The sequence below is a fragment of the Herpailurus yagouaroundi genome, unplaced genomic scaffold, assembly GCF_014898765.1.
Source record: "Herpailurus yagouaroundi ecotype Mexico unplaced genomic scaffold, PumYag 181, whole genome shotgun sequence".
Classification (NCBI taxonomy): Eukaryota; Metazoa; Chordata; class Mammalia; order Carnivora; family Felidae; genus Herpailurus; species Herpailurus yagouaroundi.
In genome coordinates, this window is record NW_024412412.1 from 14,393,712 (window position 1) to 14,409,445 (window position 15,734).

At 39.8% G+C, this 15,734-nt stretch overlaps 1 protein-coding gene across 1 annotated transcript in view; it reads left to right on the forward strand.

The window, feature by feature from the left end:
• The window catches only part of TRAPPC11 (trafficking protein particle complex subunit 11), a 48,563-nt gene extending 34,175 nt beyond the window's left edge, over positions 1 to 14,388 (forward strand). Inside the window, exons 26-30 of the mRNA XM_040489893.1 lie at positions 3,443 to 3,554; positions 6,443 to 6,534; positions 7,522 to 7,655; positions 9,498 to 9,665; positions 13,376 to 14,388. Coding sequence (XP_040345827.1) covers positions 3,443 to 3,554; positions 6,443 to 6,534; positions 7,522 to 7,655; positions 9,498 to 9,665; positions 13,376 to 13,420 — 551 coding nt within the window. The 3' untranslated portion in view covers positions 13,421 to 14,388. The remainder of the gene's footprint in view (positions 1 to 3,442; positions 3,555 to 6,442; positions 6,535 to 7,521; positions 7,656 to 9,497; positions 9,666 to 13,375) is intronic.
• Positions 14,389 to 15,734: the final 1,346 nt, after the last annotated feature.

The following is a 15,734-nucleotide window of genomic DNA, read 5'->3' on the forward strand; positions in this document are numbered from 1 at the left end:
TAAAATTAGATGAGTAGTTTCAGAATTCCAGTATATTTTTTGTATCCGGCCTGTGAATAAGTTTCAGTATCTATCAATAAATAATCAACAGGTATTTATCAAGTTCACTATCTGGCCCCATGCTAGGTTCTCAAGAAAACGCCAAGAAGAGTTTGTCTCTACAAGAGACATAGTCTTCATAGTCACTTCTGTGCATTTTAGGAAAGTCATCATAAAGGAGGAAAGATAAAATAGATTAAAAAACCTCTTTATTTAAATGCTACAAATAGGTCCTACGTCCTGTAAAGTAATAATACTAGAAAACAATTTTGCTTTCAGAATGCCTTTATAAGTTTTGTTTTTATCTTTTGAAACTTGGTTTTCTCTCATGGTTTTGGAAATCAGTCTGTGGTTCTGCTTTGTTTCTCTGTCCACACTTCTTCCTTTTCTCCTCCCTGGCTAACGTGGAATGATCACGAGCTGTGGAGTCACGCTGAACTAGATTCCATTCTCTGACCTTCTGCCTGCTCTTAGGTTACGTTGGACGGTTCACTTTGTTTCATCACTTGTCAGAGTTAAAGAAGATAACATACGTGAAATAGCGTGTATGAGGTAGTCTGTATGAAGTATCTCAGCCCAGCGTTTGTCTCCTCACAGCTCAACACAAGCTGGCTATCTGTCCATTCTTTGCTGATTCCTTTTCTTACTCCTTAAATGTGGGTCGCTTCCAAGATCCTGACTTTGGCTCGTTTTACTTTTTCTACAAGTCTTCACCTGCCATGCAACCTCAGGCTCCCCGCAGTCCCCAGTCCAGAGAGAGGAGTCAGTGTATACTTGGCCCCAGGTAGAAACCACAGAAACAGACCAGACTCCCTCTTACGTGCGCATCCATCCTGGCGCCACGTTCTGCCTTCTGCACGTCTCTCGAATCCAGCTTGTCTCCATTCTCACCGTCTCTCATCTGGCCTTCAGAAACACCTTCTTAACCACTTTCCTCTTTGCCATTCTCTCCCCTAGTCTGCCTTTCATATTGCTGCCAGAGATTGATTTCTCAAAAAGCAACTTTGAACTTGCTTTTCCTTCTTAGAAAACCTCACGACCTACCAGACCTTTCCCTGGGAAGCTTCCCTTTCTAGCTTCTTCTGTACAAGGCTCCCTACTTCTTCTTCCTCTTTCCCAGACTTTGACCAAGCCCAGATTTGTACATTCAGCAAACACTACCTCCATATGGTTTTGAACATGTTAGTACGTCTGTCCAAAACCCTTTCCTTTTTCTTTCCACCTGATCAACTCTTGTTTGCTCTTTCGGTCTCATGTAAGCTTTGTTTGACTTTTTGATCTTCCTAAGCGGGACTAGATAATCTTCTTTCTTTGCTCCCAGAGTTTCTTTACATCTGTTATGACACTTATCCACTTATATTGTAATAGTTTACTTACTCTTATGGCTCCCCTATTACACTATGTGCTCCTTTAGAGCAGGAGCCATGACTTACCCCTTTTTGTATTGGCAGCCTCAGCTGCATAGTAGTTGCTTAATAAATGTTTGTTAAATGAATGAAAAAATACCTACCTTGAATTTCCCATTACTCATTTTCTATTGCTGCTGTAACACATTATCACAAAGTTAGTGCTTAAAACAACACAGATTTATTATCCTAACGTTCTAGAGGTCAGAAGTCCTAAAATCAAAGTGTTGGTGATGTATCCCTTCTAGCTCTGGGGAACACCCTTTTCCTGCCCTTTTCAGCATTCAGAGGCCATCTGGATTCCTTGGCTCATGGTTCCTTCCTCCGCCTTCCAAACCAGCAGTGTAGCATCTTCAGATGTTTCTTCTTCTGACCTCTACTTCCATTGTCACATGTTTTTCCTCAGATTTCCTCCTACCTACCACTTTCCCTCAGAACCCTTGTGGTTACATTGGGCCCAATTGGAGAATCCAGTATAATCTTCCTATTTTAAGATCCTTATCTTAATCATATCTGTAAAATCCTTTCTGCCGTGTAAGGTACCACATTCACAGTTCTGGGAATTATGATGTGGGTATCTTTGGGGAGGGAGTGGCATGGCTTTATTCTTTCTGCCACCTCCAAGGACACCAGCACTAATGCATTACAAACTTTGTATTTGACACATTAAAGATAACAACTTTCCTAGGTCATAAAGTTGACCCCAATGTTAATTGTTAATAAACGTTGTGATCATTTTTGTTAACTTCTTAGAATTAAGGAAGGCTTGAGCTGGGGAGAAGCAATATGAATGTCCTGGGTTTTTAAAAAAGGTATCTTGGGGCGCTTGAGTGGCTCAGTCAGTTAAGCATCTGACTCTTGGCTTTGGCTCAGGTCTTGATCTCTCGGTTCGCAGGATCAAGCCCCATGTTGGGCTCTGTGTTGACAGCGTGGAGACTGCTTAGGATTCTCTCTTCTCTTTTTCTCTGCCTTTCCCCCGTTCTCTCTCTCTCTCTCTCTCTCTCTCTCTCTCTCTCTCTCTCTCAAATAAACTTTAAAAAAATGAAAAGAAAACGGGGCAAGGATCCTGAATTAAAAAAAAAAAAAAGGTATCTTAAGAGGTTTAAATTGATGTATGTTTTACTAACTGGGCTACAGTATCATTTCCTAGTCCTCAAAAATTACTTAAAAGTGGTTAGAGATTGGCCCAGCATTTTCCCCTTTGACTTCTAGTATCTGCTCACAATCGTAACTAGTAATTTATCACAACCTTCTTCATTAGAGAACCATGAAAACAATTAGTTAATGTTTAGAGACCTTGTTATTACTGTTTGAAAGTTTCACCCACAGATTTGCCCAGGTCAGCCTCAGATGGGCACTGTTGCCAGCTTGCATCGAAGGCACTGCAGGCTGGGAGGTGCTGATGGCAGGGAGGGCTTGGTTCAGACGAACCTTTATCTTGGCGTCAGGAGTTTAGGCTACAGTTGGCAAGAGGAAAGCAGCCTTGTATGAGAGGTAAGTCACCACATTAGGCAATAATGAGGCAACATGTAATGTATTTCCATTTGATGGTATCGCTAATATGTGTTTGTCAGAGAAAGCCAGAGTTGCCTGGAATGACATTTTGAGTACCTAAAAGGTTAACTAAAAATTTCTTTTTCCCTACTGTGAAATGTTTCCTTTAGAGACATGAAATAATTTGTAGAAAGAAAAATAATCACCAAATGGTATTATTCCAACTCCAGACTTTGCCCTGTCATTAGTTCCTATAGGATCTAGTCACAGACCTACAGCTGCTTTGCTGAGTTTTATTATAATGGAATATTGATATATTAGAAAAAACACTGGATAGGACTTTGTGACCTTGAAAAAGTCATTTAACATCTCTGAGCCTTAGTTTTTAAGTCTCTACAAATAATGTATAACTGATATTCTTTTTTTGTTATATTACTTAAAGGTAAAACTCTCCTTTCATAGAGGAAATCGTTGCCTAGGATTATAAAGATTATTCCTTATAGTTGTCTTACAGACTGGAGAGAGTGCTAGTGAATGCTTTTGTCTTCGGTGCCCATCTGTTGGAAATGTTGAAGGTGGAGTAGCAACTGGTCATTATATTATCTCCTGGAAGAGGTGAATCAGCCCTATCCCTTATTCCTTCTCTGTCCTATTCTACTGCCTTTATTATTTGTCATTGTCATTTAATATTTGAAAGCTTCTGTCAGTCCTGGAGAGAAGACCAGAAGTCACATGCTATCACTAAATGTTTGTCAAGAACACAAAGATTAAAAAGGATAATTAAACTTTTATTTGTATTTGTCACAATTTGTGACCTGTATACTGATGAAATTTTAACCAAGCGAATTCTCATGACAGGACCATTAAAAACATCAAGAGAAACTGTTCTTATTTGCATTCAATAGGATTGTCTACATAGAAAACCCAAGGGAATCAACAAATTATTTCCATTATAGGAGTTCCAGCAAGGTTGCTGGATATAACATCAATATACAAAAATCAGTTGGCTTTCTATATATCAGTAATAAACCTCCAGGCAATATACTTGTAAAACAGGTATCATTTAGATGATAACAACAATTATAAGGTAAGTAAGAATATATCAAATAGAAAATGGGTATTGCCATTATGGAGAAAATTATAAAACTTTAAAACATTAAAGGAAGTCCCTACATGGGACATACACATAATTGTCTTGGGTAGGATTTGGATAAGATCTGATATTGTTTGTTCTGTAAGTCACTGCAATTTGCTTCAGGATCTCAATAGCTTGTTTTAGTTTGTTTTTGTGGAGCTTGACACTGTTGATTTTAAAGCTTATATGGAAAGGCAAAAACTCAGAAATAGTCGAGATACTTCAGAAGAAAAACTAATAAGCAAGGATACTTGGCTCTTCTAAATTCCCAGACTTAAGGTAAAGCTACAGCAGTCATTGCTGTGGTATTGGAATGGGAATATGTAAATAGGCCAGTGGAACAGAAGAGAGAGTCTAGAAATAGATCCACACATATGAAAATTATGTTTTAGGGAGGTAGCTTTGCAAATCAGTGGAGATCTGGTAATTGGTGGTAAACAATTGGGTATCCTTGTATCTCTACACTGTGTATAAAAATTAATTCCAGGCATATTAAAATTCTAATTGTGAAAAGCAAAACGTTACTACTTTTAGTAGAAAATAAGAGAATTGTTTTATGACTTTGGAATAGGGAAGAGTTTCTTTAAATAAGACATAAAAAGTGTAAGCCTCTAAACTTGATGAATTTGATTTGTTAAAATTAAGCTTCTTAGTTCATTAAAAAATACCTATAAAAATACAAATTGGGAAAAGCTATTTACAACATGGAAAACTGAGAAAGCATTAGAATTCATATCAAGAACTTATACGAATCATAAGAAAACCAAGTCTCCTAACAGAAAGTTGAGCAAAATCTTGAGTATGCGGTGTTAAGAGAAACAGAAGAGGCCAGATGGCCAGGAAACATAGGGAGAAAATGTGCTGCCGCTAATTTGGAAAAATAAAAGGGGTTAACAATGCAAAGTTTGTCAAAAAAGGTAGAGTATAAAATAGAACAGTTACTTTGGAAATCCATTCAGCAGGGCTAGGTGAAACTGAAGATATCTATATCCCTCATAGAAAATGTCTCAAACAAGTACACAAAGATATATGTAAGAATGTTCATAGCACCTCTGATTATAGTAGTAAAAAGTTACAAACTAAATATCCATCAACAGGAAAATGGACAAACTATGGCATGGTCATAGAACGGAATGCTATGTATCAGTGAAAATCGATGAACCAGAGCTGCTCCTGTTAACCATTAGTATTAAGGGAACAAAGCAACTGCAAATGTTGAAAATATGAACAAATTGCATGTATGTAATATTGGGAAACATGTAAAACACTGCACATTTCTTAGGGCTACCTTCATAATTTCAAAAACTATAAAGAAATACGTAGCAATGATGACTCCCAAGTTAGTACTTCTAGGGCACAGGTGCAAGCAGGAAGGGGCACGTGGGGAGGTTCAACTATATTGTGATGTTTTCTTAGGCTGGGAGGTAGATATGGGATATTTCATGTGTGAATTTCTTGGCTCAATTTTTTCATAAATTTAAAAACTGCGAATGAGACATGAAAAACGAGAAAGGAAAAATCATGGACTTATTTTTTTTAAAAAGCTAAGATCTTTCTTTCTCCCACTTCTGAATTTACCACATCGAAGTTTAGTTTAATTTATGTTTACAGGAATTAAAATAGGAATTTGAAGGCACTGCTTACTCATCCCATCACGTTACTGTAATACCATAAAGACCTACTAATGAAGAGGGGTTAGATGTGTTCGCCTGGGGCTTTTGTGGTGTAATAATTTGCACCCAGTGTCAGCTGTTCCACATCTTGATCCAGACTCTCCCCAAGGCCAGTTCTCGGGAGTCAGCCAGCCGCCCTGTGGTTCCTGTCCTAACTGTGACACGGGGGAAGATACTTGACAGTTTCATAGTGTTACTCACTTTATCTCCGTGATGTCAGAATGCTGCTTTTTTATTGGTAGTAAAATACTTTTTGTTCTTTGGTTTCTATTCTGTACTTTGGGTGTAGCTAGGACGGTACACTTGGAAGTGGTCTGGTGCCCGGCCTCGAACTGGCCACAGGGGGAGAAGGTCTGTGTCATAAGGTCAGTCCGCGCGCTCCCACCCACGCTGAGTGCTCTGCTACCACGCCCTGTGTTAAATGGTGGGTTTCATGGTATGGCTGATTCACATTCTGGCCCCTGGACCAAACAGCAGCCCTGGGTTATACCATCGATTCATTGGAAACATTCAGAACCCAAACGGGATTCTAAAAGCCTTTTCTTCACTAAACCACTTCCAGGAATAAAGTTTTAGGAGATGTTTAAGCCCTTTCTGTTTCCTTTGAAACAAGTTTGTGAGTATACACGTGGCCTGTTTTTGATTCCACGTTTCACGTAAAATGCGGATTTGAAAGATTCCCTTTTCTGTCACAGGACCTCCGCCATGGGAAACGTCCCTGTCATCAGTACTGCCATCACTCTGCCCCACGTGATCGTAGAAAACATTCCCCTCCATGTGAATGCAGGTAACGGCACCAACTTGTACTTGGTAAAAAGAATCCAGTGAGAATACTTATTTTAGCTTCTAAGATTTAAAACTACTTTTATTACAAAAAATGCCCAACGTTTACAGAAGTAGATTATGATCAGTCTTGTTTCATCTGTACCTCAAGCTCCTCCTCCTGCCTTATTTTAAAGCAAATCCCAGATATTGTTTCATCTATCAGTATTTCTGTATTAGTGGCTATTTTTCTAAACATCATCACAATTCTATTGTCATCATCTTAAAAATTAGCAATAATTCCTTAATATTAATTGCCAAATTCCAGTGTCGCAGTTTCCCTAGTTGACTTTGAATGTTCTTTATTGTTTTAAGGTCTCATCACTGCAGCTGGTGGATGTCTCATACTTTTGAAATCTCTGGGCGGGCAGACTCCCTCCCCACTCCCTCACCTCCTTCACCACCCCTCTCCCCCACCTCTTCCTTGCTATTTATTGAAGAAATGGAGTTAGTTGTCCTGTAGAGCGTCCCACAGTCTGGGTTTTGCTGATTGCATTGTATCATTTTTAAGTGTCCCTGTAAGTTGGTGGTTACATCTGTTGTCTTGATCAGATTCAGGTTCAAGTTTTTGGCAAGAATACTTCATAGTTAATGGTATGTGCTCTCATCAAGAGGCACACGATGCCTGTTATTCTTCTTGAACCATGATGGATAGTTAGGGACATGTTTTATAGATTCAAAAAATTATTCCTAAAGTATAATTCAGTTCCTGACAGCCAAGACCCTTTCTAAGTCATTCAGCTTTAGAAGGAGACTTGATTCTGTTTAGCCTGTTTTATCACAGTCCCATGGCTGTTGTCCAGTCCAAGAATGTGCTTCTTTAGCAAGAGTGCAGTATTAGCACTAATTTAAATAACCTCATGTCTACAGAATGGGATTCATTTACAAGAAGAACTCATAAATGGTACGCCGTTTTCTTTAACCAAGAGAAATGTGTCGTCTTTTTCTGCAGATCTGCCATCGTTTGGGCGTGTCAGAGAATCCTTACCTGTCAAGTATCACCTACAGAACAAAACTAACTTAGTTCAAGACGTGGAGATTTCTGTGGAGCCCAGTGATGCCTTCATGTTCTCTGGACTTAAACAGGTATAGGGCCTATCGCATTGGGCTGCTTGTGTAGACACAGAGGTGTGGCCAGGAAATGGAGAGCTATGTACTTAGTTTTTACAAATGAACTGATAAGGCTGATTATGGTCCCTGTTATTTTGATAATAGGAAATTTTTCATCACCTTTAAATATTAAGTACAATTTGTGTAGCAGCAGATTAAGTGGACAACCCTTTTCACACAGAGATCATACATATAAGTTCTTTCTTTCTGTAAAACGAGAATGCACAAATCCTCAGAGTATAATAGACTTTCTGAAAATTTTAGATTTCCCTTTTATTACCACTGTGTGTGTGTCTGTGTGTCTGTGTTTGTCTTTTAACTTGAGGCCTAGAAACCTGACTACCCATATTAAAAGCCTGATTCTCTGGGGCTCCTGGCAGGCTCAGTTTGTAAAGCATGTTTGTAAAGCATTCTTGGGGTCATGAGTTCAAGCCCACACTGGGCATGGGTCCTATTAAAATTAAAAAAAAAAAACAAAAAAAAAAAAACCCGATTCTCTTCTGAACTATCAGTGAAATTTTTTAGAGATTTTTAACCTTGCATAGAATTTACTTATCTTTGGCGCATTTAGACATAATTTTATATTTACACATAAAAATAAATTATTCAGGTGTTTTGATTCACCCATTCAAATCAGAGGTGGACTCCACATTTTTTGAGTGGAACATACACTTTCAGGCAAAACCAGTTTCCATGAGAATACTGTTTTCTGTCAAAGTTGATAATAGACGCCCCTCAAGAGTCAGTAAATACTTTTTGTTAACAAGGGCATAATTAGAGGAACAAACATGTCATAATACTTAGAAGTGTCTACCTTGACTAGTCATTTTTGCTGTGCATATTCTGGGTGCTAGGTTTGTTGTGAAATGTAAAATAGAATTCTTGGGGTGCCTGGGTGGCTCAGTCGGTTAAGCGTCTGACTTTGGCTCAGGTCCTTGAGTTCGAGCCCGGCCTCGGGCTCTGTGCTGAAGGCTCAGAGCCTGGAGCCTGCTTCAGATTCTGTGTCTCCCTCTCTCTGCCCCTACCCCGCTCGTGCTCTGTCTCTCTCTGTCTCTCAAAAAGAAATAAAAACATTAAAAAAAAATAGAATTCTATACAAAGTAGACTGTAAGTCCATACACTAATTTAAGTTTATAACATATAGTACATGTCGTATTAGCTGTTCTGTGTTGGGTACACACACGTTATCTTTGACACGTATATAACGTATGTACTCATTTGCAAATGCGTAAGCTTTTCTTGAGTGTCCTGATCCTTTTCACATACTGACTTACAAATAAATAATGCACGATACCAAAATCTTACCTTTGTGATCTTTTCTAAAGTATCACTAAAATTTTCCAAACATCTTTTTTTCCCGATAGTATTTACCTCACTACAAAGATAAAATCCCGAAAACACCAGAAACAACTAGCTTGCCTTCTGTTGACATAGTATTTACAAAGATACTTTCCTACAAATTATCTCATGGCATAAGTGACTATAAAATCTACATGGTCGAGACATAGAAAATGTCAGTCCATCTAGCGTTCCCCTTTTTAAGCTGGTACACATTGCCATTTAGATCTTGGTAGAAACTGTAGAAGCTGAGATGATCACGCACGTATTTTTTGCATATTTATTATGTGTGTGGTCCTAGTCTCATCCTAATTCAGCCCTATTAGTAGCATCTGTCTGGAAAGTGGAATAGGAGAGACAGCACATTTCACCAGAAAGATGTGGGTGTCCAGTGATTTCTAAATAACTAAGGGGTGATACCATGAAGATGCTGTAAGTGTATATACTGATTATCTTTCTCTACCATTTGTTATGATGTAGATTCGACTGCGTATCCTCCCGGGCACCGAACAGGAAATGTTATATAATTTCTATCCTCTAATGGCCGGATACCAACAACTGCCATCTCTCCACGTCAATCTGCTTAGATTTCCTCACTTCACAAATCAGCTGCTCAGGCGTTTTATACCTACCAGTATTTTTGTAAAGGTAAGTCTTAGGACTTCTAAATCTCCTGTCTGGAACACAAACCAAAGGTGGCTTTTCATGTAAGCTTCTCAACGATATTTTGAGACTGATAGTTTTGTTTTGTTTTGTTTTGTTTTGTTTTTTAACGTGTATTTATTTTTGAGACAGAGAGAGACAGAGCATGAACAGGGGAGGGTCAGAGAGAGGGAGACACAGAATCCGAAACAGGCTCCAGGCTCTGAGCTGTCAGCACAGAGCCTGATGTGGGGCTCGAACTCACGGACCACGAGATCATAACTAACTGATAGTTTTGACGTGTATCATATGAATTTGGCAGTATTGCTTTTCGTTTCTGTAAAGTTGCTATTATTTTACAGAATCTAATTTCCAAGGTTTTTATTCCCTCAGGTAAAAATGATTTACCTTTACAGTATCCTTAGACAGGTTTTTCTCTTTGGCTTATAAGTAAAGCATATTTTTAAGTTGTGGTTAGTTTATAACTAATTTTTAATCAAAATGGATTAACTTTCTAAATATGACCCTTGAGCTTTCCTGACTCTCTATGTAATACTGGATTGGGGTCTTTTCTGAAAATGGTCCTGTGTTGGAAACTGTAGTCTGGTTTAATGTTTTGATTTTTTTTTTATACTGGTACCATTTCCAGGTTCCTGCAGTAAAGGAATGTGTAGGATGGTCATGGTCAGTGTGGGAAGGAGTGAATCGGGCCACACAGGTGGTTTGTTTAGCACAGTGCTCACCTCCAGTGAAGCCGTTCTCGATGCCTAAAATTAAGGCTTCCCTCCAGGTGGTTGTAGTTTCCTCAGTCACTCAGATATAAAAGTTTGGAGGAACTGTCCCTTCTTTATATAATCTGGGATTGGGTACATTTTACATTACTCTGTATTAATGTAGCCTTCATAATCTTCCTAGCTTTTATCTTTCCAGACTTACACTACTTCTTATTTACATTTGCAAAAAAAGAACTTATTAATGTTTCCAAGCACCATACTTTGATTAAAAAAAAACACTTTTTTTTTAATGCTTATTTATTTTGGAGAGAGAGAGACATACAGAGAATCTAAAGCAGGCTCCAGGCTCTGAGTTGTCAGCACAGAGCCCGATGCGGGGCTCCAACCCATGAACCGCGAGATCATGACCTGAGCTGAAATTGGACGCTTAACCGACTGAGCCATCCAGGTGTGCCCTAAGCACCATACTTTTAAACTATAAAAGAAAAATCTCATAATTCTAGATCTGTGTTTAAAAAAAGTAGCTTTTTAAGAGACTTTATTATTATTATTTTTTTCAGCAGTTTTAAGTTCAGAGTAAAATTGAGTGGAAAGTACAGAGGTTTCCTGTTCACCCCCTGCGCTCCCCACCCCCCAGTAGCAGTGGCTTTTTTAACATCTCTGCCCATTCACATTCTGAAGCTATGTCTGTTGCTCTTCCTCCCTGCCATGTCTGAGGTCACCTCGTGGGGAAAAAAATCTCATGACAGGGGTGGGGAGCACTGGGGAAGTGATGGCCTCTGATGTCCTTTTCGCCGTTGACCTTCTGAGGTCTGCCGTTCCCAAACTCAGAAGTGCAGCTTAATTAGCGTGAGAGCGTGTATCAACGTAGACAGAGGTGCACAAACACAGCCTGTTTGAGGTGTGAGAGTGGATTGATTTGAGGAATCAGGATTTCAGGTCCACCAATTAATCTCCTCCATTCCTTTCCCTGTGGGGCTCCCTACACCCCACCCAGTCCCAGCTCCTGCTGGTTCAGTCTTCTCATTTTCTTCCACAGTAAACCTCTTCTGGGTAGTCCTTTAATCTAAGGAAAGGTTCCAGAACAATAAACATTTGCAAGGTTTAACGTAACTAACGTGCCCTTTTGAACTGCCATGCTCTTTTTTCTAAATCCACGTACTACCTTCTAGTAGCTTGACTACTGCCAGAAAAGTTGGCTGGGATCCTCAGAGCCAGCTCCTTTATCGGGGAGAGTCAGAACTACAGTTGTTTTACTTGTCACACTAAGGACAGTGACGAAGGGTTTCCCTTTCCCACTTAGCGAACAGTCTTACTCGCGCTGTACATCCCTTCACATCTTTGCTAAACTTGAGCGCCGTGCTGTTCAGTATGACAGCCACTGGCCACGTGTGCCCTGTCAAGATTTAAATTAAAATTAATTATAATTTAATTTATTTTAAAAAGTAGTTGCACCAGCCCCCCTTGAAGTGCTCAGGAAGTCAGCATTCTGGTGGCTACCATGTTGGACAGCACTGACACAGAGCATTTCCATCATCACAGAAAGTTCTTTTGGACGGCGCTTCCCTCCTTCGAACCTGGATGAATATTTTTCTTCCTTTGAAAAGTACATTCCAGTCTTCTCATTGCATGACGTTCTTGTCTTCTGTTTCTGTTTGTAAAGCTGTGTTTCATAAGGATTTAGCCACGTTGAGCCATTATTCTTTTTCTAAAACTGAACATCCTCTGTCAGTACTAAAGATGACATGACGTATAAAAGACCAGCACCTATGCTTTCATTCCTTCCGTTCCTGCCTCAGATGTCAGAGGCCTAACTTATACAAGCACACACGTACATATACGCACACACATGCACACATACACACACACATACGTGCATAAAACGCACAGCAACAAAACCGAAGACAGGAGTGCTCCCTTCCTTACCTCAGGGAGTCCCCTGGGGATCATTCTGCATAAAGCATAGTAAATGGCTTTTGGTGATGACATTATCACACTGTTCTGTTTGATGTCTTGAATGCCATCTCTGTTGTGCATTACCACAAAGGTCTGCTGACATACATCTGCTTGATCAAATTATTTGCAAGAATTTCATTTTGGGGGCTAAGAGTCAGTCGGTTAAGCGTCTGACTCTTGATTTCGGCTCAGGTCACGATCTCACAGTTTGTGAGTTCAAGCCCCAAGTTAAGCTCTGTGCTGACAGTGTGGAGTCTGCTCATTCTCTCTCTCTCTCTCTCAAAACAAATAAGCATTTTTTAAAAAAAAGTTTCATTTTGTCAGTTACTTGATGACACCCTGAGGTGTTGCTAACCTGTCAGAAGTTTGATACCCTAAGTACAGTTACAGTACCTTTTCTTCCTGCTTAGCCTTTACTCTGCTCATGTGATGGTTTAAGTTTTTCCAGTGACCTTGGGGAAGGGGAAATTTTTGTTTTCATCTACTGCTTCTATCCTTGCACTATTCATTGTTAGACACCGTAGTTCATCGCGGATTGCTCTTTCTCAGACAGGAGACTGGGAGACCTTGAATCCCCAAGAACTTGTCTGTCAGCTCAGGTTTGTCGCCTGCGTAAAGCTTGAGGTGCAGGAGGACCCTGAGCAAGAGAGAATAAAGCTACCACTTAAGCGGGAATGGTAACTAGGTTCCCTCTCACCCACTCCTGGTGATAGAGTAGCTGCTAGAAAACAAGGTGAAGAGAAACAGTGCCTGTGGCAGATTTGGCAGGTGGGCGTGTGTGGCCAGCGGGTGACGTCTGTGGTGTCAGAGGGAACGAGGGGGGAGCACCTAGGCTTGCAGTCGGCCATCCCCAGGTTCAAGTGCAGAGAGACTGGGGTGGGAGAAGGAGAAAAACAATGTGATTCTGATACTTGTACACTTTATTCTGTTTTTGGGACACAGTTCCAAGAATTTCAGAATCTTTTCAATTCATAGAGCTTTTGTTGTTACTGTGTTGTAAACCTGTTTTGTTTTCTCACTTTAAAGCCACAGGGTCGACTCATGGATGATGCCTCTATTGCCGCGGCATGATGCTCAAGACTGGCCGTCGGTCGTTCTTACAGAGAAGGTGTCCAGAACTGTATGTTTTTCATTGTGAACTATATCTTTGATCATGGTAAAGTTAATCTTTTCTATTTTTTGATGGATGTTATACCAACTGTTCGGAGGAACTCATGCTTAAAATATTAGGAAAATCTATCCTCTCTTCTAGTTTCACTAATAAATATTTGAAATCTCTCAGTGCGACATGGAAGGATGTCAGACCGTTGTTATTGTTAGAAGCCATTTTATGAATAGTAAGTTCTCTTAAAAGTAAGTGATTTGCATGTGCAATATTGGAGGAAACGTAAGCATCCCAAATACGAGTGGCCAAGGAGAGGAAAATGCCCTAGTATCTGCCCCAGCAAAGTTCTGAATCCCTGTGAGTCACTTTGAGAGTTGACTGAACTGGAGATACGCCCATCCTCACCGACTGGATGTGTGCTGAGAATACATACATATAAACTCATAAGCAGCTGTATGACTGATCCAGAAAACTTCCAGAAAGTTTTAATCAAAGAAATTTAAAAGCTGTCTAAAAAAAAAAAAAAAAATCTTTGCTTGGCACCAAAACATGTGAAATAGGTTGAGCTTGTAGCCCAAATGTGGATCAGTTATGAAACAGGTTTGTATTTGTAAGTGTGTTAACAAGATTTTTGTCTGTCAGGATCTAAACTATAAGGATGTGATTATAAGCTGAATTTCTTAAGCAAACCATTTTTGAAAAAGATACAAGGTCTAAATGAGAGCTTCAGTTATATTGGGCCGTTTCAAAAGGAACAATTTAAAACTCTTGGAAATTCATGTAAATAAAAATCATATTGTGGAAATTTTCTTCTGTTAAAATATCTTAATTTAAAACTTACCAGATTTCCTGGAAAATTTTATTATTTAAAAGTGTAGGAGTTGTAAAAAGGAAGCAGTGATGTAAATAAATATGTTCTCTTCTCTTTCAAGTATGCTCGTCTATATCTTTTATTTATTTTGAGCCTGTTTGATTTCAACTTCACAAAGCATCTTTTACTAAGAATACTGCTGCCTGAGGTCTAGGGAGAGCGTAGGATTGGAAATTAGGAGCTCTGCATTCCCGAACTGACTCTGCTAACCTTCCAGGAGACCGGACAGTGGAATTGGTGGTCTTAGGAGGACGTGAGTTCCCTGCGGTCTTGGTTTTTCAGATAGAGGCCACGGGGAGCTCGTCTCCACAGTCAGGTTGTCCGGGGTCAGATCCTGGTTCTGCTGCTTGCTTGTGAGGTCTGTTCCAAGTTACTTACCCTCTGTGTGTTTTGGTGTTCTTTTTTTTTTTTTTTTTTTTTTTTTTTATTTTTTTTTTAATTTTTTTTTTTCAACGTTTTTATTTATTTTTGGGACAGAGAGAGACAGAGCATGAACGGGGGAGGGGCAGAGAGAGAGGGAGACACAGAATCGGAAACAGGCTCCAGGCTCTGAGCCATCAGCCCAGAGCCTGATGCGGGGCTCGAACTCACGGACCGCGAGATCGTGACCTGGCTGAAGTCGGACGCTTAACCGACTGCGCCACCCAGGCGCCCCTTGGTGTTCTTATCTGTAAGATGTAGGCGGTGGTACTACCGATCTCCTAGGCTTAGGAGGAGAGTAACAATTACTGCATGAGAAGAGCTTGGAAACAGTAGCTGACACACAGGAGTGCTCAACGAGTGACATCTATCATATTATTATCATTATTATTATTATTATTATTATTATTATTATTATTAGAAGACTGAAGATGATATTCATGCACCTCCTGGAGGGTTCATGTTATCAGAATTTGTTGATGTTTATGTAGTTCAGTTCTACATACATGAGCATATATGTGTGCACATATATATAACATATGTAAATGTCTAAAACCGTGAGCAAAAATGCCATGGAACAATATATTCTATATACTCTTGTATTATATATCCTGTACTTCATGACCCACTAATGGGACATAATCTGCAGCTTGAACCATTCACAGGTTCCTTTGAATTTGAAGATGGTCTGATGCAGAGCTTATGTAATAAAGATCTCACGTGTTAACACTGCTGTCGTCAAACACGAAGTAGGTGTTAGAACAAATGAATCACCGGCACTCCTGTAAAAACGGTTAACGTTATTGTGAGCGTGATGTGTGCAACTCTGTGCTCCTACAAACGCACCAGACGCACAGCCCCGCGCCTCCCCTCATCTTCCTTGGAGCTGGCAATAGAGTAACCCTTCCCCAGCCAGGAGTTCTCCCAGACCAGGAGTGCTCCTGTTTTCTTATTTTCTACTCAAAAATACATGAGATCAGCAGCTTCCC